The following is a 26,119-nucleotide window of genomic DNA, read 5'->3' as shown; positions in this document are numbered from 1 at the left end:
CCTCCCACTGTGCCCCCCCAAGCACCAAGAATACAGAGCATCACTTGCCCCAGACAGAGAGTTCCAACAATGAGCTGTGGCTAATAGCCACTGATGGACCTCTGCTCCATATGCTTATCCAATCCCCTCTTGAAGCTGGCTATGCTTGTAGCCGCCGCCACCACCTCCTGTGGCAGTGAATTCCCTGTGTTAGTCACCCTTTGGGTGAACAGTGAAATAGGAATTAGGGTTTTCGAATCAACCAGAAGAAAACAGAACTGTAGCAAAGCGTTAGTCTTAACCACCTGTTAAATGGTGCGGAATTCCATAGCAGGATCCTGGTTTCACCAAGCTATGTATAGTTGATAGGCCTGATAGTTTCTGCAAGTCACTCGGTGAAACATTTGGTATGGTGCGGCTGTATCACCTGCACAGAAAAGCCCTCTTGGCTGATTCAGTTTTGCATAGCTTGTGGAAAGCCAGGGGTGCTGCTGCTGCTTCTTGTTCTTGTTCTTTTTCTTCTACTCCTTCTCCACCTTTTTCCTTTTCCCCCTTCTTTTTCTTTCTTTTTTCCCTTTTTCTTTTTTTTTTGACTCGGCATCAAAAAAAGAAGCTGCTGCTTCTTGTTCTTGTTCTTTTCTTCTCCAGTTTGGTGTAGTGGTTAAGTGTGCGGACTCTTATCTGGTGTAGTGGTTAAGTGTGCAGTTTGGTGTAGTGGTTAAGTGTGCGGACTCTTATCTGGAAGAACTGGGTTTGATTCCCCACTCCTCCACTTGCACCTGCTGGGATTGCCTTGGGTCAGCCATAGCTCTGGTAGAGGTTGTCCTTGAAAGGGCAGCTGCTGTGAGAACCCTCTCAGCCCCACCCACATCACAGGGTGCCTGTTGTGGGGGATGAAGGGAAAGGAGATTGTAGGCCGCTCTGAGACTCTGTCCTTGGAAAGGCAGCTGCTGGGAGAGCCCTCTTAGCCCCACCCACCTCACAGGGTGCCTGTTGTGGGGGAGGAAGGGAAAGGAGATTATAGGCCGCTCTGAGACTCTGTCCTTGGAAGGGCAGCTGCTGTGAGAGCCCTCTCAGCCCCACCCACCTCACAGGGTGTCTGTTGTGGGGGAGGAAGGGAAAGGATATTGTAGGCCACTCTAAAACTGTCCTTGAAAGGGCAGCTGCTGTGAGAGCCCTCTCAGCCCCACCCACCTCACAGGGTGTCTGTTGTGGAGGAGGAAGATAAAGGAGATTGTGAGCCACTCTGAGTGGAGGGCAGAATGTAAATCCAATGTCGTCGTCTTTTTCTTCTCCTTCTTCTCCTCCTTCTTCTTCTCCTCCTTTTTCATTTTTTCCTTCTTCTTTTTCCCCCTTCTTTTTCTTCTACTTTTTTCTTTTCTTTTTGGCTTGGCGTCAAAAAAAGAAACTGCTGCTTCTTGTTTTTCTTTTGTTCTTTTTCTCCTCCTTTTTCTCCTTGTTCTTCTTCTTCTGGCTTGGGGTCAGGAGGTGCAGCCTAATATGCATATGAGTTCCTTCTGGGCCTTTTCTTCAAAAAAGCCCTGTGCGAAACAATGGTGATGTCAGGGGGTGTGGCCTCATATGCCAATGAGTTCCTGCTGAGCTTTTTCTACCCTAAAAGCCCTGCAGAACTCCATGAGAGCGGGTGCGTTCCCTGACCTCCACAGGCAATCCATTCCTCAAGTTGGGGGCCACAATTGAGAAGAGACACGTACGTGAACTTTGTCAGCTCCCCTTCCAAGTATCCAGAGAGAAATGGCCAAGTGAGGACATTTGCAGGAGGGGCTAAACAAGAAAGGCTGGTCTTAACTCTTAATTCTAGCATTGCATTCTGGAAGATCTTGGTATGTTGCACCTTCTGACCGTACCAGCCATTTGATTGGGATTAAAATCTAGAGGAGAAGAAGAAAATTAAGATGGATCTACTCTCCTCCCTTCTCTTAATTTCAGCCAGAACATCCTTCTGTGTTCTGAGTCCGTTCTCATGCTAACCCAGTCAGTTCAGTTTGTTCTCTCAGTAAAAGTTTCATTGGCTTTATGGCCTTTAGGCTTCACCGTCAGCATCACTAATCTGTATTTACCTCACGCATCTGTCCCATCTGACAATCCGTTATATGCTTCCCCCCCTCAGATATCAGTTGCACAAGAAGTCAAAGATCTTCAGAATCTGTAAGTATCGCAGCTGACAGAAATGGTACCCGACTCAAAGCTATTGTTGTTCATATGACAAAGTTTGCTTCTTACACTGAGGGCCGAAGGAGACGTGATATGGGATAGTCAGGGTTCGAGTCTCTTTAAAAACAAACAAAACCCAACACTTGAAAAAGCAGCCATGAGTTCGTCCTCACCTGCTCTCTTTCCCTTACCTAGCAAGTTTCCCACAATCCTTTTGGACTAACAAGTGCTCCAGGGAGGAGGGTCTGGATTCTGGAAGATGCACTAGATCAGGGGCATCAAGCTCATTTGTTACGAGGGCCAGATCTGACATTAATGAGACCTTGTTGGGCTGGGCTATGTTGAGTCGGGCCGTAATTAAGATTAGGTAGCAGAGATATAAGCTTTATAAAGGACACAGACGAACACAATTAAAGATTTAAAAAAACTTAAAACGTTCTTAAAACATTAGCATTTGTTTGTCTTAAAGGTGTTTTCTTTGTATCTCTCCCATGGGATCCAAGGGACTGGGCAAAGGAAGCTCTGGCTCTTTCCTTCCTTCCCCAGGGGACCAGGAGTGAGGGAGCCTCAGCCAATAGAAGGAAGAGAGGCTTGGCTCAGTAGCTCTGCTGTGCGATCGAGAGAGCCTGGCAAACCCAGCTCTGCCACCCCTTACTCCCCAAGCAACTGGAGAAAATAGAGGTTTTGCTCTGTAGCTCCTGTGCGATTGAGCAAGCCTTGCAAATAAGCTGGTATGAAGAAGAAGAAAATGATATTGGATTTATATCCCACCCTGTACTCTGAATCTCAGTCTCAGAGCAGTCACAATCTCCTTTACCTGTGAGGTGGGTGGGGCTGAGAGAGCTCTTCCAGTAGCTCTTCCAGAGCAACTCCTGCGAGAGCTGTGGCTGACCCAAGGCCATTCCAGCAGGTGCAAGTGGAGGAGTGGGGAATCAAACCCGGTTCTCCCAGATAAGAGTCCACACACTTAACCACTACACCAAACTGGCTCTCCAGAAAGGAAGCAAGAGAGAGGGAGATGGAAGCAGATGACAGCCAGTTGCTCGGGGGCCTGATTCGGCCCCCGGGCTGCATGTTTGACACCACTGCACTAGATCAAGGTTTCCCAGTCCTTTGGAGCTTTGTGGGCACCTCTGGAATTCTGCCTCTGCCTAGCAACCCTGGACATCCTTGGCCGTCTCCCATCCCAGTACCAACCAGGGCCAATCCTGTTTAGCTTCTGAGATCTGAGGAGCCTGGGCTAGCCTGGGCCACCCAGGTCAGGGTTATTGTATTTCCATTATGGTCTTGGGTTGCCTGTTTTGATGGGCAATGCTAGAAAGTTCATACTGCCTACGGCGAACCTGGGCAGTATAATGAAAAATAGAGACATCACCCTGCCAACAAAAGTTCTCATTGTCAAAGCCATCGTATTCCCAGTAGTGTATGGCTGTGACAGCTGGACCGTAAGGAAGGCCGAGCGCAGAAGAATAGATGCTTTCGAGCTGTGGTGCTGGAGAAGAATCTTGAGAGTCCCTTGGACGGCAAGAAGATCCATTCAGTCAGTCCTGAGGGAAATCAACCCTGACTGTTCCCTGGAAGGTCAGGTGCTGAAGCTGAAGCTCAAATCCTTTGGCCACCAAATGAGAAGGGAGAAGTCCTTGGAGAAGACTCTTGAGAGTCCCTTGGACCGCAAGAAGATCCATTCAGTCAGTCCTGAGGGAAATCAACCCTGACTGTTCCCTGGAAGGTCAGATGCTGAAGCTGAAGCTCAAATACTTTGGCCACCAAATGAGAAGGGAGCACTCACTGGAGAAGACTTTTGAGAGTCCCTTAGACTACAAGAAGATCCAGTCAGTCAGTCCTGAGGGAAATCAACCCAGACTGTTCCCTGGAGGGTCAGATGCTGAAGCTGAAGCTCAAATACTTTGGCCACCCAATGAGAAGGGAGAACTCCTTGGAGAAGACTCTTGAGAGTCCCTTGGACTGCAAGAAGATCCAATCAGTCAGTCCTGAGGGAAATCAACCCTGACTGTTCCCTGGAAGGTCAGGTGCTGAAGCTGAAGCTCAAATTCTTTGGCCACCCAATGAGAAGGGAGCACTCCCTGGAGAAGATCCTGATGCTGGGAAAGACAGAAGGCAAAAGAAGAAGGGGACGGCAAAAGAGGAGATGGCTGGACAGCATTACAGATGTACCTAACATGAATTTGGGCAGACTTCAGAGGATGATGGAAGACAGGAGGGCCTGGCGTGGCTTGGTCCATGGGGTTGCAAAGTGTTGGACTCGACCGTGCGACTGAACAACCAGAGGACGTTTTAGTCAAGATATAAGCTTTTGCGTGGCTGCACAGTAAAAGTAGTGAGCACGCGCACGAAAGCTCATACCTAGAATGAAACTTTGTCGGTCTTTAGGGTGCCCCTGGAACTCAAACTTTGTTCTGCTGCTTCAGACCCACATGGCCGCTCACCTGAATCCAGGGCTGAATTAACAATTAGGCCAAGTAGGCACCGGCCTATGGGCCCCCATGCCTTTAGGTGTCCCAAGCTGGCTCCCCCCCTGTTTCCCCCCTGCCTGCAGCTCATTGGCACAACTTATTTGCAGATGCCACACACCCTGGACATCGCCAATGCCCTCCCAGAGGCCATAAGGGCCCTGCGGGACCTTTCTTGATTCCGCAGGGCCTGCAAAACCGAATTGTTCCAACAGGCCTTCAACACCTAACCGGGAAGACCGGCCACCTCACATCGCTGAGAAGTTAAGAACATTATATGGTCACTAACACCAAAAGAAAAGATCCTTCCATACCAAAGTTGTATAGAAGAAGAAGATGATGATGATATTGGATTTATATCCCACCCTCCACTCCGAAGAGTCTCAGAGCGGCTCACAATCTCCTTTATCTCCCTCCCCCACAACAGACGCCCTGTGAGGTAGATGAAGATATTGGGTTTATATCCCGCCCTCCACTCCAAAGAGTCTCAGAGCGGCTCACAATCTCCTTAAACTCCCCCCCTCCCACAACAGGCACCCTGTGAGGTAGATGAAGATATTGGATTTATATCCCGCCCCCCACTCCAAAGAGTCTCAGAGTGGCTCACAATCTCCTTTACCTTCCTCCCCCACAACAGACACCCTGTGAAGTGGGTGGGGCTGGAGAGGGCTCTCACAGCAGCTGCCCTTTCAAGGACAACCTCTGCCAGAGCCATGGCTGACCCAAGGCCATTCCAGCAGTTGCAAGTGGAGGAGTGGGGAATCAAACCCAGTTCTCCCACATAAGAGTCCGCACACTTCACCACTGCACCAAACTGGCTCTCCACAAAATGTTTTTAAAATGTTTTAAATTGTATTTTATTAGATTTAAATCGTATTATAGTATTGATGGTTAGCCGCCCTGAGTCTGCTTGCGGAGAGGGCGGGATAGAAATTGAACGTAATAAATAAAAAAATAAATAATGTTTGACACCCCTGGTTTAGAGGGAACATGTATCCTGTTGTGGTTTACAACAAAATAATGCAGGGGTCACCAGTGAAAGCCGTTGGGATGTCCCAGATTCTGTTTCTTATGAAGAATCACTATTTTCTAGACCAATAAACCTTTTCACCTCCCCTAATTTCTGACACCTCTTGCAGGTTGAATGGGAAGGAAGAACAGGTGAGAAGTATGGAGCTGTCACTGAAGGAGAAGGAGAGAGAGATTTCCAAGATGGCAGAGCAGCTTCAGGTAAGTCCCCTGACCTTCAGAGGGGCCTGGGGGATTAGAGACAATTTTGTTTGGGTCTTTTTGATAGCCAAAAGGTCAGCAAGTGGGGGAAGGTGTGATTCATTGACTGACCCTGCTGTGGCTTTCAGGAATTCTTCACAAAGTCCTGTGAGGAAAAAGCTGAACATAAGAGAAGCCATGTCGGATCAGGCCAGTGGCCCATCCAATCCGACACTCTGTGTCACACATAAGAACATAAGAGAAGCCATGTTGGATCAGGCCAGGGGCCCATCCAGTCCGACACACTGTGTTACACATAAGAACATAAGAGAAGCCATGTCGGATCAGGCCAGGGACCCATCCAGTCCGACACTCTGTGTCACACATAAGAACATAAGAGAAGCCATGTTGGATCAGGCCAGTGGCCCATCCAGTCCGACACTCTGTGTCACACAGTTGCCAAAACCGAGGGGCCCTAAGGCGTCCTCCAGCAAGGCCAGAACTCCAAAAACCCTCCCATTGTTCGTCCCCAATATCAAGAAGACAGAGCATCCCTGCCCCAGACATAAGAAGCCATGCTGATCAGGTCGGTGTCCCATCCAGTCCAACACTCTGTGTCACACAGTGTTCAAAACCCAGGAACCATCAGGAGGTCCACCCGCAAGGCCAGAGCTCAAAAAACCCTCCCAGGCATCAAGAAGATAATCATTGCCTCAGAGTGTTCCATGCAGACCTTGTGGCTAAGAGATACTGATGGACCTTTGCTCCATATATTTATCCAATCCTCTCATAACAGCGTAAGAGGAGCCATGTTGGATCAGGCTAGTGGTACATCCAGTCCAACACTCTGTGTCACACAGTAGCCAAAAAACCAGGTGCCATCAGGAGGTCCATCAGTGGGGCCAGGACACTAGAAGACCCTTCCACTGTGGCACCCCAAGCACCAAGAATGCAGAGCATCACTGCCCTAGATAGAGGTTTCCATCTGCACCTTGTAGCTAAGAGCATAAGAGAAGCCATGCTGGATCAGGCCAATGGCCCATCCAGTCCAACACTCTTTGTCACACATAAGAACATAAGAGAAGCCATGTTGGATCAGGCCAATGGCCCATCCAGTCCAATACTCTGTGTCACACAGTGGCCAAACCCCCAGGTGCCATGAGGAGGTCCATCAGTGGGGCCAGGACACTAGAAGCCCTCCCACCGTTGCCCCCTCAAGCACCAAGGATACGGAGCATCACTTGCTCCAGACATAAGAACATCACAGAAGCCATGCTGGTTCAGGCCAAAGGCCCATCCAGTCCAACACTGTGTGTCACACAGTGGCCAAAAAAAACAGGAGCCATCAGGAGGTCCATCAGTGGGGCCAGGGCACTAGAAGCCCTCCCACTGTGCCCCCTCAAGCACCAAGAATACAGAGCATCACTGCCCCAGACAGAGAGTTCCAACAATATGCTGTGGCTAATAGCCACCGATGGACCTCTGCTTGATAGGTTTATCCAATCCCCTCTTGAAGCTGTCTATGCTTGTAGCTGCTGCCACCTCCTTTTACCCTATCCAAGCCCTGGACCAGACTTGGGAACACAGGACTGCCAGCAGAACACCTTGTTCTCATCTGAAGCAGTCTCCACTGGATGGGTATCACATACGGCAGGTTGTTCCCCAACCTTTCTGAGCCTTCGGGCACCTGTAGAATTGTGACTTGACTTCCCTTTTCCCTTGTTTGCCGTTCTAATCAACTTGCCCTTGTGGAAACGAATGTCTCTTCTTCTCCCTCAGCCTTCTGCAGCGTCAGCCAATAAGGACTTGGAAGCTCTGTAAGTAAGCCGAGCGGTGCGTCTCCCAGTTTTATGCTGCGCTTGGTGCTCTTGGGCTGGGTGGGTGTCAGGCCTGCAGCCAGAAAATTTTAGCTGGGGCGGGGGGGGGGGGGGGCTGCGGAATAAAATTTCTGATGAAGGGGCCCCCATGCTCTGGCTGCCCCCGCTCTCTCCGCCGCCACCACTCTGGCGATCGCCTCACCACTCTGGCGGCCCCCGCCCCCCTCTGTGCTGCCTCCCTCCCTCCCACCTACCCGGTGAAGCGCCGGCTCTCGGGGCTCTTTCAAGGGCCGCCCGCCCCCCCCCCCCCCCCCCGCCGATTAGCTGATCAGCGGGAAAAGCCGTGCTGAGGCTGACGCTCCTATGCCAGCCTTTGGGCACTCTCCGGACCAGCAAGCCACTGAAAAAGCGTCCACTGCCTCTGCTGCTTCCTTCCCACTTCCCTCCCCGAGAGGGAGTGGAGGCGGTGCAACAGTTTTGGTGGGGAGGCTGGGGCCCCCGTGGCTATGGGCCTGGTGGGTGTGGAGTGCGACAGAAGAAGAGGGCACCGAGTCGGTGTTTGTCGGCTAGAACAGCTTCCTGCAGCGGGAAAAAGCCTGGCCCACAGTGGCTCAGTGGAGCCGTCACTCAAAAACCATCATTAAATTAAAATGGACAACAGAGAACCTAAAGGCTTGCCAATCCACCAACTATGGGAAACTGACAAATTAGTATCTGAACCCATGGTATAAAACAAGATAATAATATCTATAGTATATCCAGGGCTTTTTTTGTAGTAGGAACTCCTTTGCATATTAGGCCACACCCCTCTTATGTAGCCACACCCCTCTTAGTACAGGACCTACTGTAAGCTCCAGGAGGATTGGCTGCATCAGGGGTGCGTGGCCTAATATGCAAAGGAGGTCCTGTTGCAAAAAAAGCCCTGGTCGTAAATGGCGAATCTGGGTCACACCTGCCAAACTAACCTAAGAAGAGCCATGTTGGATCAGGCCAGTGGTCCATCCAGCCCAACATTCTGTGTCACAGAGTGGCCAGAAAAACTAGGTGCCATCAAGAGGTCCATCAGAGGTGGAGGACACTAGAAGCCCTCCCACTGTTTCCCCCCACCCCCCAAGCACCAAGAATACAGAACATCACTTGCCCCAGACAGAGAGTTCCATCTATACCTTGTGGCTAATAGCCACTGATGGACCTCTGCTCCATATGTTTATCCAATCCCTTCTTGAAGCTGTCTGTGCTTGTAGCCGCCACCACCTCCTGTGGCAGTGAATTCCATGGATTAATCACCCTTTGGGTGAAGAAGGACTTCCTTTTATCTGTTTTAACCTGGCTGCTCAGCAGATTTATTGACTGGTCACGAGTTCTTGTCTTGTGAGAAAGGGAGTTCTTGTCTTGTGAAAAACCTGTGTGAATAACTCCCAAACCTTGCCCTCAGATTGAAAGAGAAGCAAGGGGAGATACACAAAATGGAGGCCTTGTTGGACGAGAGGGGAAAAGAAATGGCTGAGCAACAGAAAGAGCTGCAGGTGAGTGACGATGGCCGTGGGAGAGGGGAACCGAGCATTACAAACTGAGCAGCCGTGTCTATTATACTGTCCTTTCCTTGTAGGCTATACAGGAGGAGAATCAGTTGTTACGAGTGCAGATTCAGGAAATAAAGCAAGAGAACGAAGAACAGGTATTTTATTTCCCCCCACTGAGTGACTGGTGGGTGCCTGAATACCGATGTGTTGCATTTGTAGGTGCCCAGGGCTTTTTTTTTTTTTGCACAGCAGGAACTTATTTGCATATTAGGCCACTCCCCCGGATGTCGCCTATCCTCCTGGAGCTTCCAATAGGCCCTGCTCTAAGCGCCCTGTAAACTCTTGAAAGATAGGCTACATCAGGGGTTTGATTCCCCACTCCTCCACTTGAAGCTGCTGGGATGGCCTTGGGTCAGCCATAGCTCTCGCCACAGTTGTCCTTGAAAGGGCAGCTGCTGTGAGAGCCCTCTCCAGCCCCACCCACCTCACAGGGTGTCTGTTGTGGGGGAGGAAGGTAAAGGAGATTGTAGGCCGCTCTGAGACTCTGTCCTTGAAAGGGCAGCTGCTGGGAGAGCCCTCTCAGCCCCACCCACCTCACAGGGTGTCTGTTGTCGGGGAGGAAGGGAAAGGAGATTGTAGGCGGCTCTGAGACTCTGTCCTTGAAAGGGCAGTTGCTGTGAGAGCCCTCTGCAGCCCCACCCACCTCACAGGGTGTCTGTTGTGGGGGAGGAAGGGAAAGGAGATTGTAGGCCGCTCTGAGACTCTGTCCTGGGAAGGGCAACTGCTGTGAGAGCCCTCTCCAGCCCCACCCACCTCACAGGGTGTCTGTTGTTGGGGAGGAAGGGAAAGGAGATTGTAGGCTCTCTGAGACTCTATCCTTGGAAGGGCAGCTGCTGTGAGAGCCTTCTCAGCCCCACCCCCCTCACAGGGTGTCTGTTGTGGGGGGAGAAGATATAGGAGATTGTAAGCCACTCTGAGACTCTGATCCAGAGAGAAGGGCAGGGTATAAATCTGCAGTCTTCTTCTTCTAATGTTTTAAGCATGTCTTATTAATTTTTTTTAAATCTTTAATTGTGTTTGCCTGTGTCCTTTATAAAGTTTATATCTCTGCTACCTAGTTTTAAATAGGTACACATACGGCCTGGCCCAACCTGACCTTTCCCGACAAGGTCTCATTTATGTCAGATCCGGCCCTCGTAACAAATGAGTTCGACACCCCTGGCTTAGAGCATCCCTGGCAAACTTTTGTCCAGCTGCTGCCTGAAGCCTGCCAGGGAGGGGGAGCTCCACACCTCCTTTGGGAGCTGATTCCACTGCTGAACACCTCTGACTGTAAAAAAGTCTGTTCTGATATCCAGCCGGTACCTTCCTGTCCCTATTTTAAACCAAGGGTGGGGAACGTCAGGCCCGAGGGCCATTTGCAGCCCTCGAGATCACTTGGTCTGGCCCTCGGGGAGCCTCAGTGGTGGGCATAGTGAAGGACTGCTGCTGGGGTATGTGGGTGGCCTGTGTGTCTGGAGCAGCTGCAGGTGTGTCTGGAGCAGCTGCAGTTTCCACATGAATTGAGTGAGGGGTGGCAGGGTTGGGGGGGGGAGCCAGCTCCCACCAGTTCAGTTTGCACTTGATTATCCCAGATGGTGTGGCCTAATATGGTAATATTCGAGGATGTGGTCTAATATGCTGATGAGTTCCTGCTGGGCTTTTTCTCCAAAAAAAAGCCTTGGATCTAGGCATTTGCCTAGGGCAGCAGGTCAGGGGGTATGCCAAATCTGGCTCTCCGCACATGACTTCAAATGGAAAAACAATTATTTGCGTTAATTTTGCCAGCCTGAATCGTTCTCCCTCGGCGGAGCACTGTTTTTTAAGTTGATAATTTTGTGTGGCCCGCGAATGATGTTATAAATATCCAAATGGCCCTTGGCAGAAAAAAAGGTTCCCCACCCCTGATTTAAACCCATGATTGCGAGTTCTCTCCTCTGCCGCCAACAGGAGTGCCTGATACTTTGAATTCCACAGTGGAAGAATTCCCGTTATGATGGAACCCACCCCGAGCCTGTATTACGGGAAGGGCAGGTTATAAATCCAGTAAAATAAATATATAAGGATAGATGAGTACCCATGTTAGATAAGAGATACTTATTTGATTTATTTATTTCCTTAAATTTCTATCCAGCCCTCTCCGCAAGCGGACTCAGGGTGGCTAACGGACATTTATATTTACAGTGTAAAACCAATAAAGTACAGTTACAATTAAAACCATTCCACGGTGCTGTGCCATTTCAGTATAGGCGGTTCTTCTTTCCTGATGGTGATCATATGGCGTTGTCAAGTCTGCCTATAACTCTGGCTCAGTCAAAGAGCCTTCTGGGTAGAACCAAATGCTAGGTGTCGTAGCTCTAGAATGATGTGGGGTGGCGGTCCTCTCCCTGTTGGAGCAGTTCAGTTTTGCAGGCCCTGCGGAATAGATAAGATAGATAAGAGCCCCGTGGCGCAGAGTGGTAAAGCTGCAGTACTGCAGTCCCAAGCTCTGCTCACGACCTGGGTTCGATCCCTGGCAGAAGCTGGGTTCAGGTAGCCGGCTCCAGGTTGACTCAGCCTTTCATCCTTCTGAGGTCAGTAAAATGAGTCCCCAGCTTGCTGGGGGGAAAGTGTAGATGACTGGGGACGGCAATGGCAAACCACCCCATTAAAAAGTCTGCCATGAAAACGTTGTGAAAGCAACGTCACCCCAGAGTCGGAAACGACTGGCGCTTGCGCAGGGGACTACCTTTACCTTTAGATGAGTACTGCATTGCCTTGTCCATGTTCTCAGTATTTCTTACAGCAGTCTAGTACGACAGGAGGCTGGCAGCTGGTGATGTTCCAAAAATTATCCCATGAGCTCCCATCCTTCCAAAGTCGGTAAAAATGAGAGCCAGTTTGGTGTAGTGGTTAAGGGTGCGGACTCTTATCTGGGAGAACCGGGTTTGATTCCCCACTCCTCCGCTTGCATCTGCTGGGATGGCCTTGGGTCAGCCGTAGCTCTGGCAGAGTTGTCCTTGAAAGGGCAGGTTTTTGACAGAGCTCTCTCAGCCCCACCCACCCACCTCTGTTGTGGGGGGGGGGGAAGATACAGGAGACTGTGAGCCACTCTGAGTCTCTGATTCAGAGAGAAAGGCGGGATATAAATCTGCAGTTCTTCTTCTTATGGGCTGAGAATTGGAACCAGTCGTTTCCAGCTCATGGGCCGGGCTCGTCACCACGACCCAGCACCAGATCACAAAGCGCAACATCGCTTCCGTCAGTTGGTGTCGCACAAAGCTGCAAATGGATGCCTACTTAAGGAATATACAATTGGGAAGGCATTTATGGGTCTCTTCACCACTTCTGTGTGATGACTGTCTTTCAGGAATCTCTGGCTCGCAAGAATGAACAACTCCTGCAACTGTGAGTATCAGCAGCATGACTACATTTTTGGCTATGTCTGATGACCCTGAAGTGTGGGGAGGGCCTCCAAACCAGGGGGTCCCCTGCCCCCACCTGGGGATTGGCAACCCTAGCCATCTCTGTTGCCGGGTGCTTTATTGGAAACGAAACCACAAACGGCAGTGCACACAACCCAAACGCCATGTATTGTAGCTTTTCTTTAGCAAGCCACACATCCTAAAGCTCTGAGTTTGGAGTATGTGAAAGTAAAGGACCCTGGAACTGGCAGGGCTTTTTTTGTAGCTGGAACTCCTTTGCATATTAGACCACACCCCCTGATGTAGCCAATCCTCCTGGAGCTTCCAGTAGGCCCTGTACAAAGAGCCCTGTAAGGAATTCTAGCAGGACCTCCTTTGCATATTAGGCCACACCCTCCTGATGTAGCCAATCCTCCTGGAGCTTCCAGTAGGCCCTGTACAAAGAGCCCTGTAAGGAATTCTAGCAGGACCTCCTTTGCATATTAGGCCCCACCCCCCTGATGTAGCCAATCCTCCTGGAGCTTCCAGTAGGCCCTGTACGAAGAGCCCTGTAAGGAATTCTAGCAGGACCTCCTTTGCATATTAGGCCACACCCTCCTGATGTAGCCAATCCTCCTGGAGCTTCCAGGAGGCCCTGTACGAAGAGCCCTGTAAGCTCTTGGAGGATTGGCCGCATCAGGGGGTGTGGCCTGATATGCAAAGGGAGCCCTGGGAACCGGCAGCTGTAGGGGGCAGTGAACTCTGTAGCTGGGACATCTGATGAGATTTTAGGTTATCTGCAGGCCCCAGTGTGAGACTGGCAACCCTAGAAGGGGAGAAGGAAGCAGGAAAGGGGACTTGCAGGAAAGGGAAAGAGGGACTAGTGGCGGAGGGGGAAAGGAGACGCATCCCACAAGTCTTCACGGGTTCCCACTTCTTTCATTACATTTGCCATATTCATACTCTGCCTCGGCAGATTACATCATTTATTTATTTATTGAATGTAATATTTATTGAATGTAATAAATAATAAATATCATGTAAGCCAAATGCAACCAGCAACATGCAACATCCAGTAAAGCAGCGCAGGGGAGTTTGAATTGCAGAATCTGGATGACAGCAATCAGACAGCGAGCAGAAATATCAGCCAGAGCTTTCCAAGAAGCATCTTTGTCAGGAGTGGCCAAACTTGCGTAATGTAAGAGCCGCACAGAATAAACATAAAAACCGTTTTCGCACACAGCTTACCTCGCAGTCACAATCCTATTCCCTCTGCACCGTCTGTCAGATTTCCCACCATCTGCGCCGGAGTTCCAGGAAGTGCCACGGCTTTTGCATAGCAAACGTAAACTGGGTTTTAGCGGCTTATGTTTGCTACGCAAAAGCTGCGGCACTTCCTGTAACTTAGGCGCAGGTGGTGGAAAATCCGACCAGACGCTGCGGAGGATTGTGACTGCGAGGTGAGCTGTGTGCGAAAACGGTACAGGTGTTTCGAGAGCCACAAGACACAAACAGCAGATGGTTTGAGGGGAGGGAGGGGCGGTAGGAAAGCTAACTTTAAATGCATTTGCCAAGCCACTGGCTGAAAGAGACAGACGCCTTCTCCAAGCCAGCCAGCAGGGTAGTGGGGACTTCGAGAGCCACACAATATGCGTGAAAGAGCCACATGTGGCTCCCGAGCCACAGTTGGGCCACCCTTGATTTTTGTCCTAACAGCTTAAAGAGGAACCGGGACGCTACGCAAGCAATCCCTGTGTGTTTTTCTTGTGAAAGGCAACCCACGGGTGGTGACGGGGGGCAGCTCAACTCTAGAATCTGTGGAAAAGCTGGCAGCCTGGAGGGAAAGGTTGCCGGCACCTGGCGTCTTGTGACTTTCTCGCTTCTTCAGCGTTGCAGGGAAAGAGCGAGAGATTGCTGGCCTTCAGCAGGAGTTGGACGCCATGAAGCAGGCTGTGGATCAGCAGAGGCAAAAGAACAACGTAAGTCATTGTTTCTATAATACGTGTTATGGCGGGGGGTGGTGGTGGTGTTGTAGACTGGTCCAGAAGCTGCTACTTGTGAGCTCAGATATTGAAGATGATGATGAAGATATTGGATTTATATCCCGCCTTCCACACCAAAGAGTCTCAGAGCGGCCTACAATATCCTTTCCCTTCCACCCCCACAACAGACACCCTGTGGGTTGGGTGGGGCTGAGAGGGTTCTCACAGCAGCTGCCCTTCCAAGGACAGAGTCTCAGAGCAACTCACAATCTCCTTGCCCTTCCACCCCCACAACAGACACCCTGTGAGGTGGGTGGGGCTGAGAGGGCTCTCCCAGCAGCTGCCTTTCAAGAAAAGAGTCTCAGAGTGGCCTACAATCTCCTTTCACTTCCTCCCTCACAACAGGCACCCTGTGAGGTGGGTGGGGCTGAGAGGGCTCTCCCAGCAGCTGCCCTTCCAAGGACAGAGTCTCAGAGCGGCCTACAATCTCCTTTCCCTTCCTCCCCCACAACAGACACCCTGTGAGGTGGGTGGGGTGAGAGGGCTCTCACAGCAGCTGCCCTTCCAAGGACAGAGTCTCAGAGCAGCCTACAATCTCCTTTCCTTCCTCCCCAACAACAGACACCCTGTGAGGTGGGTGGGGCTGGAGAGGGCTCTCACTGCAGCTGCCCTTTCAAGGACAACCTCTGCCAGAGCTATGGCTGACCCAAGGCCATGCTAGCAGCTGCAAGGGGAGGAGTGGGGAATCAAACCCGGTTATCTCAGATAAGAGTCCGTGCACTTAACCACCAAACTGATTGGATGCTGCTGAACAGGAAGCTCATGGTCACATGACATGGAGCTGCCTTATCAGCTGCCTTGGGCCAGTTCCACACTAGACCTTTCATCCTGGTTCAACCCTGTCCCCAAACTGATTTTCTATGCTAGAATCATAAACTCACGGAGTTGGTTTCTACGATTCCATGATTCAAGTGTATGAAGAAAGGTTAAAACGCTTGGGGCTCTTTAGCTTAGGGAAACATCGACTGAGGGGTAACATGATAGAAGTTTACAAGATTATGCACGGGATAGAGAAGGTAGAGAAAGAAGTCCTTTTCTCCCTTTCTCACAATACACGTGGGAAATTGCTGAGCAGTTGGGTCAGAACAGAGACAAAGAAATACTTCTTCACCCAAAGGGTGAGTAACACATGGAACTCACTGGCACAGGAAGTGGTGGCAGCTACAAGCATAGACAGCTTCAAGAGGGGATTGGAGCAGAGGTCCATCAGTGGCGATGTGCCACAAGGTATAGATGGAACTCTCTTTCTGAGGCCAGTGATGTTCTTTATTCTTGGTGCTTGAGGGGCAACTGTAGGTGGGGGGCTTCTAGTGTCCTGGCCCCACTGGTGGATCTCCTGATGGCAGCTGGGTTTTTTGGCCACTGTGTGACCCAGAGTGTTGAACTGGATGGGCCACTGGCCTGATCCAACATGGCTTCTCTTATGTTCTTATGTGTGACACAGAGTGTTGGACTGGATGGGCCACTGGCCTGATGCAACATGACTTCTCTTATGTTCTTATGTGTGACACAGAGTGTTGGACTGGATGGGCCATTGGCCTGATCCAACATGGCTTCTCTTATGTTCTTATGTCTGGGACAGTGATGCTCTGTCTTCTTGGTGCTGGGGAGGAGCAACATTGGGAGGGCTTCTAGTGTCCTGGCCCCGCTGGTGGACCTCCTGATGGCAGCTGGGTTTTTTGGCCACTGTATGACACAAAGTGTTGGACTGGATGGGCCATTGGCCTGATCCAGCATGGCTTCTCTTATGTGTAGAATATCAGTTTGGGGACAGGACTGAACCAGGATTAAGAAGATGATGTTGATCTTGGATTTGTACCCCACCCTTCGCTCACAATCTCCTTTATCTTCCTCCCCCACAACAGACACCCTGTGAGGTGGCTGGGGCTGAGGGAGCTCTCCCAGAAGCTGCCCTTTCAAGGACAACTCCTGCGAGAGCTATGGCTGACCCAAGGCCATTTCAGCAGCTCTTAAGCGGAGGAGTGGGGAATCAAACCTGGTTCTCCCAGATAAGAATCCGTACATTTAACCACCACACCAAACTGGCTCTCGAAGATCCATTACAGAATTGGACTTGGTCCATCAGGGTCAGTATTGTCTATTCAGCCTGGCAGCCACTCTCCAGGGTCTCAGGTGGCGTTTTTTCACATCTCCTACCTTATCCTTTCAAGTGGAGGTATTAAGGACTGAGCCTGGGAACTTCTGCATGCTGAGCAGGTGCTCTGCCACCAAGCCGTGGCTCCTCCCCATCCCCTTCCTGGCCCTCAACCTGCTTGATGGATTTTTAGGAGGTGGACATGGGCGCATGCATGGGCAGTGGCTGAATTCTAGGGGGTATTGACTCACCAGCCGGTGCCGTAGTCCAGCAAAAGGATGCTCTCACATATTGTAAAGCTGCTCGGGGATAGATGACAGTAGAATGTAGAGGATTGCGAGGGACTGTGGCTCAGTGGTAGACATCTGCTTGGCATGCAGAAGGTCCCAGGTTCAATCCCCGGCAACTCCAGTTGAAAAGAACCAGGCAGGAGGTGATGGGAAAGACCTCAGTCTGAGACCCTGGAGAGTCATTTAGTGGGGCTGTAGCTCAGTGGCAGAGCCTCTGCTTGGCATGCAGAAGGTCCCAGGTTCAATCCCCGGCATCTCCAGTTGAAAAGGACCAGGCAGGAGGTGATGGGAAAGACTTCAGCCTGAGACCCTGGAGAGTCATTTAGTGGGGCTGTAGCTCAGTGGCAGAGCCTCTGCTTGGCATGCAGAAGGTCCCAGGTTCAATCCCCGGCATCTCCAGTTGAAAAGAACCAGGCAGGAGGTGGTGGGAAAGACCTCAGCCTGAGCCCCTGGAGATTCATTTAGTGGGGCTGTAGCTCAGTGGCAGAGCCTCTGCTTGGCATGCAGAAGGTCCCAGGTTCAATCCCCAGCATCTCCAGGTGAAAGGATCAGGTAGGAGATGATGTGGAAAAACCTCTGTCTGAGGTCTGGGTTCATCAAAGACAATACTGTCTGCTCAGAATGGCAGCCGCTCTCCAGGGCCTCGGGCAGAAGGGGTCTTTCACATCCTCTCCTACCTGCTTCTTTCAACTGGAGATGCCGGGGATTGAACCTGGGACCTTCTGCATGCCAAGCAGATGCTCTACCACTGAGCCATGGTCACCCCCCCTCCTTCCTCTAGCAGTAAGAGCAGCTGACTGGGTAAATAAAGTTCTGAATGTATAAAGCTTTGTACGAGTCCATCTGTTGCAGTGTTGCTGCCTCTAGCTGGTGCAGTGGCTCTCCAGTGATCTTGGGTGATCCAGGGATCACGCATCGTCCCAGGATCCTTGAACTGAAGATGCCAAGGGGGTGAATCTGGCATCTCTTTTCCCTGCCCAGTAGTGGGACCCCTGTCTGCTGTGGTCAAGAGACAGTCCTAGAAGCGAGAACGGAACCATTTGTGCCTGGCACAGAAACCACCTTTTCAAAGATTTCAGGTTTTCGCGGCTGGTAACATCATTAGGGTTTGTAGACTCTTTCGGGATCAAGTGCCGTGTTCTACTGGAGAAAGTTTTCCTTCCAGACGTTTCGTTCTCAGCTGCGGAGAACATCCTCAGTGGCGTTGCAGCTGGAGCAGGTGCTCAGACCTTCTTGGCTGCTGTGCATTGAGTGGAGAGCAGCAGCCAAGAAGGTCTGAGCGCCTGCTCCGGCTGCAACGCCACTGAGGATGTTCTCCGCAGCTGAGAACGAAACGTCTGGAAGGAAAACTTTCTCCAGTAGAACACGGCACTTGATCCCGAAAGAGTCTACAAACCCTAATAAAACCACCTTTTATTGCCTCATGCGTGATTTTTATGCATTTCCATTTCACCCGCTCCAGAGATACTTCGGCTTGCATCGGGTTGTGGCCCCTTTTCTCCCCCTGAACTCCTTGTGCTGGAACGTTCGGGGCAAGCAAACACTCCCGTCTTCGGGACTGCTTGGGGTCAACTGTCTTGCCCTTTGCAAAAATATGCAGTGCTTGACCTTTTTTTTTTTCCCCCTACCTGTGCATTGCATCATCTTCTGATCGCACAAACTGATAGAAGTTAGTGAGACTTTTGGGGTGTCAAACTCATTTGTTATGAGGGCCGGATCAGACATAAATGAGGCCTTGTCTGGCCGGGCCATGTGTGTCATAAAATGTAACGCCAGGTAGTGGAGATATAAACTTTATAAAGGACACAAACGCAATTATAGATTTTTTTTAAAAAAAATTAAAATAAAACATGCTTAAAAGATTAGCACTCTTGCAATATTTTGGGGTTTTTTTAACAGTCTCTGATAACTGACACCTCTTGCTCTGAATTATTGCATCAAAATCTGGAGACAATGTCTGTGCTGTAGCAGTCTGAGTATGCTGTTCAGACTTGCCTGATAGAAGCCCTCTTGGGGCCTGCTCTGGCCCCCGGGCCACATGTTTGACACCCCTGCCTTAGAAGAAGAAGCAGAAGATTATGATGATGATGATGATATTGGAGTTATACCCTGTGATTCACTGTGAATCTCAGAGTGGCTTATAATCTCCTTTACCTTCCTTTCCCCTCCACCCCCACCACAACAGACACCCTGTGATAGGTGGGGCTGAGAGAGCTCTCCCAGAAGGTGCCCTTTCAAGGACAGCTCTGTGAGAGCTATGCCTGACCCAAGGCCATTCCAGAAGCTGCAAGCATTGCTTTATCAAGGGCAAGGAAGGACCAAAAAGACAGGTGCCTGTCCACCATCCCCTCCCCTCTTGCTTACCTATAGTGCTTGAAAACACATACAATTTCTCTATTTGGGCTAGGTCGGAATCCCCGACACTGTGCCACTGGGCACCATGGCCTTATCTGCTGGCTGCCCAGCAGGACATTTTTGGTAGAAAAAGCCCAGCAGGAGCTAATTTGCATATTAGGTCACACATCCCTGAGGTCACCATTGTTTCTCATCGGGCTTTTTTTGCAGAAAAAGCCCAGCGGGAACTAATTTGCATGTTAGGCCGCACCCCCTGTTGCAACTGTATCCCTGCACGTTTCTGCCTAATAATTGGTTCTGTCGACGATTGGCTGTTTTGGAGTCCATTAATTCATAAGGTTGCCATAAGAGCGATTCAGGTGGTACCCACCTTGGTCAGAAGCAGCAGAATCGAGTTTTAGTCCAGCGGCACCTTTAAGACCAACAAAGTTTTATGCATGGCTTTCGTGTGCACACACACTTCTTTAGACACGTAGAAATCGAAGTTGAGAGTGAGCAACAGATTCACTTGCGGCATAATAAAGTTGTCTGACAAAACCGGAATAGCAAGCTCTTGGTTTAGAATGTCACCGTTTAATTCCGGGAGGGAAACATAGTGCAGTCAATAAATGTGTTGGAATTGGAGACTGATGAGCAGACGTGCCTTTCTTAATTGTGGAATGCTGAGAGCAGTTAACTGAGAGCCTGCTATCACATGCCATCTGTCTCTGCTCCAGCTTGGAGACAGCATCCTCTCCTCTGAGGTGGGGCAACCTATGCCAAAGAGCCCTGTGACGCAGAGTGGTAAAGCTGCAGTACTCTCTGCTCACGATCTGAGTTCGATCCCAGCGGAAGCTGGTTCAGGTAGCCGGCTCCAGGTTGACTCAGCCTTCCATCCTTCCGAGGTTGGTAAAATGAGTCCCCAGCTTGCTGGGTGGGGGGTGGAAAGTGTAGATGACTGGGGAAGGCAATGGCAAACCACCCTGTAAAAAAGTCTGCCGTGAAAACGTTGTGAAAGCAACGTCACCCCAGAGTCGGAAACAACCGGTGCTTGCACAGGGGACTACCTTTACTTTTTTAGTTTAGAATGTCACCATTTGTTTGGGTTTAATTTTGGGAGGGAAACATACTGAAGGAAATAAATGTGTCGGAGTTGGAGACTGATGAGCAGATGTGCCTTTCTTAATTGTGGAATGCTGAGAGCAGTTAACTGAGAGCCTGCTATCACATGCCATCTGTCTCTTCTCCAGCTTGGAGACAGCATCCTCTTCTCTGAGGTGGGGAAATCTATGCCAGGTTGGGAACCCCAGCGAGCACCGCAGCTAGACTGAAAGGATTTGTGCTCTTAACTTAGGGGAGAGCTGTTCTAGGTGGTGTACAATAATGCGCAGGCTTCCAGTCAGTTGCTCCCTTTGGTGTCTCTGGAACCGCTCCAGTGGGTTCTAGATTTCTTCAGCCCATTTAAATGCACCTCAAATGGTTTTGCTTCCTGCTTCAGGGTGTATGCGTGCACAATTCTTGTGTGGTGTTGGCTTCTGAATACCTCTCCTTTTTCTTCCTATTTAAGTGCAGTCAAAGTATGAAGGCTGCAGCCCTAGAAGCCAGAAAGAGATTGGGGGGAAGGGAAGGAGAACGATCAACAAATGATTTTATTTTGTTTCTGTCCGCTTTTTGGAAACGCCGCATGCAAAACTCCCTCTCCTAACCATCACGCTTAGCTCTGGCTGGTGCCCCTTGTCGGGTTTTTGCCGTCCCTGATAGGGTTGCCAATCCCTAGGTGGGTATATGAATAACAAACCGCTAAGAGACACTATGAATTTTAAACAACAAAACAGTGTAATGTAGAGGTCAGTGGTGCTCTGACAAAGCTTGCACGTAGACCTTCTGATAGACAAGAGCATGTAGCAAAAAGACATTCACAGGAGACAGTTCAAAAACAGTCTTTCCAAGGAGTGACAATATTCCCGTATTTAGTTTGTGGAACTAAAAGAAGCCCTTCCAAAGAGGTCTGCGCTAGATATCAAGACGTTTCATCCGTCTTTCTTCAGTTTGGAGGGTTCTTTATCACTGGAACCCAGTCTTTACAATACATTCACAGGAGACCAGCAAGGTTCAGAATATGTCTGTTAGATTTCCAGGTTCTCCCCAGGTGGGGGCAGGGGGTCCCCCGGTTTGGAGCCCCCCCCCCCCGCTTCAGGGTCATCAGAAAGCGGGGGAGGGGAGGGAAATGTCTGCTGGACACTCCATTATTCCCTATGGATCGATTCTCATAGAATATAATGGAGAATTGATCCATGGGTATCTGGCTCCACCCCCAAAGCCTCTTGGCCCCACCCCCCAAAAGTCTCCAGATATTTCTTGAGTTGGACCTGGTGACCCTGACACGGAATTTGCAAATAAAAATGCTCCACCTTCTCTGAAAGTGAAAGCAGGGGGGGGGAAAGGTTTTTTTTAAATTCTTGGCTGAACTGAAACCATTCTTTCTAAAAACGATTAGGACCTCCGGGAGAAAAACTGGAAAGCCATGGAAGCATTGGCCTCAACAGAAAAATTGCTGCAGGACAGAGAGACCAAGACGGCCAAGGTTGTAAATAACTTAAACTGCTAGACACGATTGCCTTTAAGCGAATCTTGCCAGCCGCCTTTTTAAAAATCAAGCGGAAGCATTTTGACTTTTACTGCAGTTTAAAGATAACTCTCTTCCGAATGCGCTCCCTTTCTCTCATTTCTGCTTGTGCCTGTCATCTTAATTGTCTCATTCGCTGGATTTATTTGTCGTTTGATTTGCGAGCATGCTGATTTTTCTGCTTCGTTTTGTCGTTTTTGTTCGAACAGTTGTTGCCAGAGCCGCAGGCCTGTGCGTTCTCTCTCTACGGTGGTGGAATCTTCAAAAATCTCGTTGACCGCTTATACCTTTCTTTCCTTGATTGCTAAATTAACCTGTCAGCCAAGGAATGGATAATTTTTAGGCAGCAGGAGTAAAAGAAAAAAAAAAAAAACCAGCGTCCTCTGCACTGCTCCGTTACTTCCTGGGAAAACTCCCAAGCAACGTAGGGTAGCTCTAGGAATCGCCAGAAACTCTATGGCAGGGGTGTCAAACTCATGAGGGCCGGATCTGACATAAATGAGACCTTGTTGGGCCGGGCCATGTCAGGCTGGGCCGCGTGTGTTCCTATTTAAGATGAGGTAGCAGGAATATAAACTTTATAAAGAACACAAACACAGTTAATTTTTTTTAAAAAAAACCATGCGTAAAACGTTAGCACTCACTGGTCCTAAAGGTGCTTTCTTTGTATTTCTCCCATGAGATCCAGAGCACTGGGCAAAGGAAGCTCTGGCTCTTTCCTTCCTTCCTTCCCCAGGAGACTGGTGGGGGAGGAGCCTCAGCCAATAGAAGGAAGAGAGGCTTGGCTCAGTAGCTCTGCTGTGTGATTGAGAGAGCCTGGCAAAGCAAGCTCTGCCTCCCCTCCTTCCTCTGTAATTGCTGTGGGACTGAGCAAGCCTGGCAAAGCAAGCTGTGATGGCGAAGGAAGCAGATGACAGCGGTGACTCACGAAAGCTCACACTCCGCCACAGATTTTGTTCCAGGTTCTTCCCGGAAGTGATGCGGCAGTGCAGAAGACATTATGTCGCCGCCCATAGCCCCTCCCACCAGTTGCCAAGCAACAGCCCGGCAGCCCTAATAATCTTGGTGCTTGGCAAAAAATAAAATTGAAACGTGGCACCCAACTGAGGAAGTTTGCGGTAGAAAGGTAGAACCCAGCCCTGAGACTTTAAGCATTTTAAGTCCCAGTCTTTTGCAGTAGTGTAGTCCAGCACACATTCAGCAATCGCTCCTGTTGAAATCTGTGAGATGCTAAAGGCCTTAAGTGTGGGAGGATCGTGCCCTGAACCGTGCCTTTGCTGTAACAGCGAATTGCCCTTTACTCGGAAAGGATAGAAAATAGCAGGAGTCCAATAGCAGCTTAAAGATGTAATAGAATTTGTAACGGGAGGAGCTCACTTCTTATGTCTGGGGCCCCGCTGGTAGGGGTATATATCTGCAATTCTCCTTCTGCAGCTTACCTTCAGTAACACTGAAGACCCATGTTCCCGTGAATTTGTGAGCTACTGGCGTTAAATTTGTGAATGAGCGATTTGGCTACTTCGTAAATCAGTTTGTTCCGGGGCCATCCTTCCCGAGCTAAGACAAAAAAGTGTGAGATGGAGGCTGAAAAAACGGTGAGCTAGCTCACACTAACTCAGCTTAGAGGGAAGACTGCCCTGTGCAGACAACCCACAGCCAATCAAATCTTCAGTGGCCAATGAGAAGCCTTGCTGGACAAAAGCCCCACCTGGCCTTGCCCACTTTCGGAAAACGCTTTGCGAGCATCAGGAAAGGTGTTGACAGGCACCCATGAGCACAGTGTTGAAGAGCCCAGAGTTAGGCCACGTGAGGGGCTGAAAATATCTTGGGCTATTCCAAAGGCTGCCAGACAGAAAGGTAAAACATAGGTGTTCAGTTGAAGAAGAAGAAAGAAGAGATTGGATTTAAACCCTCACCCTTCCCTCAGAGTCTCAGAGCGGCTTACAATCTCCTTTCCCTTCCCCTCCCCGCAACAGGCACCCTGTGAGGCAGGTGGGGCTGAGAGAGCTCTGACAGAAACTGCTCTTGAGAGGACAGCTCTGAAAGAACTTGTGATTGGCAAAAGGTCACAAAACTGGTTGCACGTGGAGGAGGAATGGGGAATCAAACCTGGTTCTCCAGATTAGAGTCCACACGCTTAACCGCTACGCCATGCTGGCTCTCTTTTGAAGAAGGAGGGGGTTTTATCCCACCTTTCATTTGGCGTCTCAGGCTCTCTGTGAAAACCAGCCAGAATCTGGATCAAGATGGAAGACTTGCCTTGCCCTTTTGCGGTTGCTTCCCGTGTTCTCCTGTGGACACCGGACATTTCTAGCAGCATGACACTTCTGCATGGGGATTTAATACGTACTTCTCCCTCCTGCCTCTCACCCCACCCCCACCAAGGGCAGGTTTTTTGCCAGGTTTTTAAAAATCCCTTGTGGTCAACATTTTATGAGAACATAAGAGAAGCCATGTTGGATCAGGCCAATGGCCCATCCAGTCCCTTGTGGTCAACATTTTATGAGAACATAAGAGAAGCCATGCTGGATCAGGCCAATGGCCCATCCAGTCCAACACTCTGTGTCACACATAAGAACATAAGAGAAGCCATGTTGGATCAGGCCAAAGGCCCATCCAGTCTAACACTCTGTGTAACACATAAGAACATAAGAGAAGCCATGTTGGATCAGGCCAGTGGCCCATCCAGTCCAACACTCTGTGTCACACATAAGAGAAGCCATGTTGGATCAGGCCAGTGGCCCATCCAGTCCAACACTCTGTGTCACACATAAGATAGATAGATAGATAGATAGATAGATAGATGAATTTATTGTCATTGTTCTCAACAAAAAGAGAGCAACGAAATGAGGTGCTCTTCCACAAACATACCAACACATCAAACACACATATTCATAAACCATTTAAATACATCTGAAACCATTAAACCATTTAAACCATTAAAACCATTTAAATACATCTAAAACGGATAAACATTCATAAAACCATTAAAACCATTTAAACCCTTAAATAAACATTCATAAAACCATTAAACATTCATAAAACCATTAAAACCATTTAAACCATTAAATACATCTAAAACAGATAATCCTTCATAACCCTGCATTTAACCTAACCACAGCACTTGGATAGAAACTGTCCTTAAATCTGTTTGTCCTAGCCTTCAACACTCTATATCGTCTACCTGACGGTAAGATCTCAAAAAGCAAATGGCCCAGATGTGTATGGTCCCTTAGGATCATTTGTATCTTCCTTTTACATGCCATATTATACAGATCCACCAATGAGGGGAGAGAACATCCACAAATCTTTTGTGCTCTTCTCGTCACTCTTTGGAGCACCCTTCTCTCTGCTTCCGTGCAGCTCCCAAACCACGCGCAGAGGCAATAAGATAAAATGCTCTCAATGGAACTACGATAAAAGGCAACCAGCAGACTCCCTGACAGTTGTAGTGATCTTAAGAGTCTTAAGTAGTATAGTCGTTGCTGGGCCTTTTTCTCTAGAGCTAAAGTATTTGCCCCCCATGTTAGATCCTGTTTCATGGTAATTCCCAGAAACTTCCATTCTGTCACCTGTTCTACCATAACACCATCAATAAACAACGGCTGGGTGTCCAAACTACTCTTCCTGTAATCCACTATAATTTCCTTCGTCTTATTTATATTTAAAATAAGATTATTTACTTTACACCAAAGGGACAGCTGTTGAACTTCCCTCCTGTACGCAGACTCATCATCTTCAGAGATGAGCCCTACCAACGTTGTATCATCTGCATACTTAATGATTTTGTTACTCAGACTGCTGGAAACACAATCAGATGTGTAAATAGTGAAAAGAAGTGGACTCAAGACACATCCCTGAGGGGTGCCAGTATTTAAGATCTTCACGGAGGAAATATATCCATCCATTTTAACCCTTTGTGAACGACCTGACAAAAAATTCAAAATCCACTCACATATAGAGTCCGACAGCTTCAAATCTTTAAGCTTAGACAACAATCTATGGGGTGATATTGTATTAAAAGCAGAACTAAAATCTGCAAACAACATTCTAACATACGTCCCCTTTTTATCCAAATGCGATAAAGCAGTATAAAGAACAGTATTAACAGCATCCTCAGTAGATCTATTTTTCCT

The 26,119-nt window shown here is 49.3% G+C and overlaps 1 protein-coding gene across 1 annotated transcript in view; it reads left to right on the top strand.

Annotated features, from left to right (window-relative positions):
- KTN1 (kinectin 1) overlaps positions 1 to 26,119 on the top strand; it is a 194,224-nt gene that overhangs the window by 141,049 nt on the left and 27,056 nt on the right. Inside the window, exons 25-32 of the mRNA XM_060263166.1 lie at positions 2,111 to 2,148; positions 5,765 to 5,855; positions 7,614 to 7,651; positions 9,087 to 9,177; positions 9,261 to 9,348; positions 12,582 to 12,600; positions 14,485 to 14,575; positions 21,855 to 21,941. Coding sequence (XP_060119149.1) covers positions 2,111 to 2,148; positions 5,765 to 5,855; positions 7,614 to 7,651; positions 9,087 to 9,177; positions 9,261 to 9,348; positions 12,582 to 12,600; positions 14,485 to 14,575; positions 21,855 to 21,941 — 543 coding nt within the window. The remainder of the gene's footprint in view (positions 1 to 2,110; positions 2,149 to 5,764; positions 5,856 to 7,613; positions 7,652 to 9,086; positions 9,178 to 9,260; positions 9,349 to 12,581; positions 12,601 to 14,484; positions 14,576 to 21,854; positions 21,942 to 26,119) is intronic.

Source organism: Heteronotia binoei, chromosome 21, assembly GCF_032191835.1.
Source record: "Heteronotia binoei isolate CCM8104 ecotype False Entrance Well chromosome 21, APGP_CSIRO_Hbin_v1, whole genome shotgun sequence".
NCBI classification, from domain to species: domain Eukaryota; kingdom Metazoa; phylum Chordata; class Lepidosauria; order Squamata; family Gekkonidae; genus Heteronotia; species Heteronotia binoei.
This window is presented reverse-complemented; position numbering and strand designations above follow the sequence as displayed.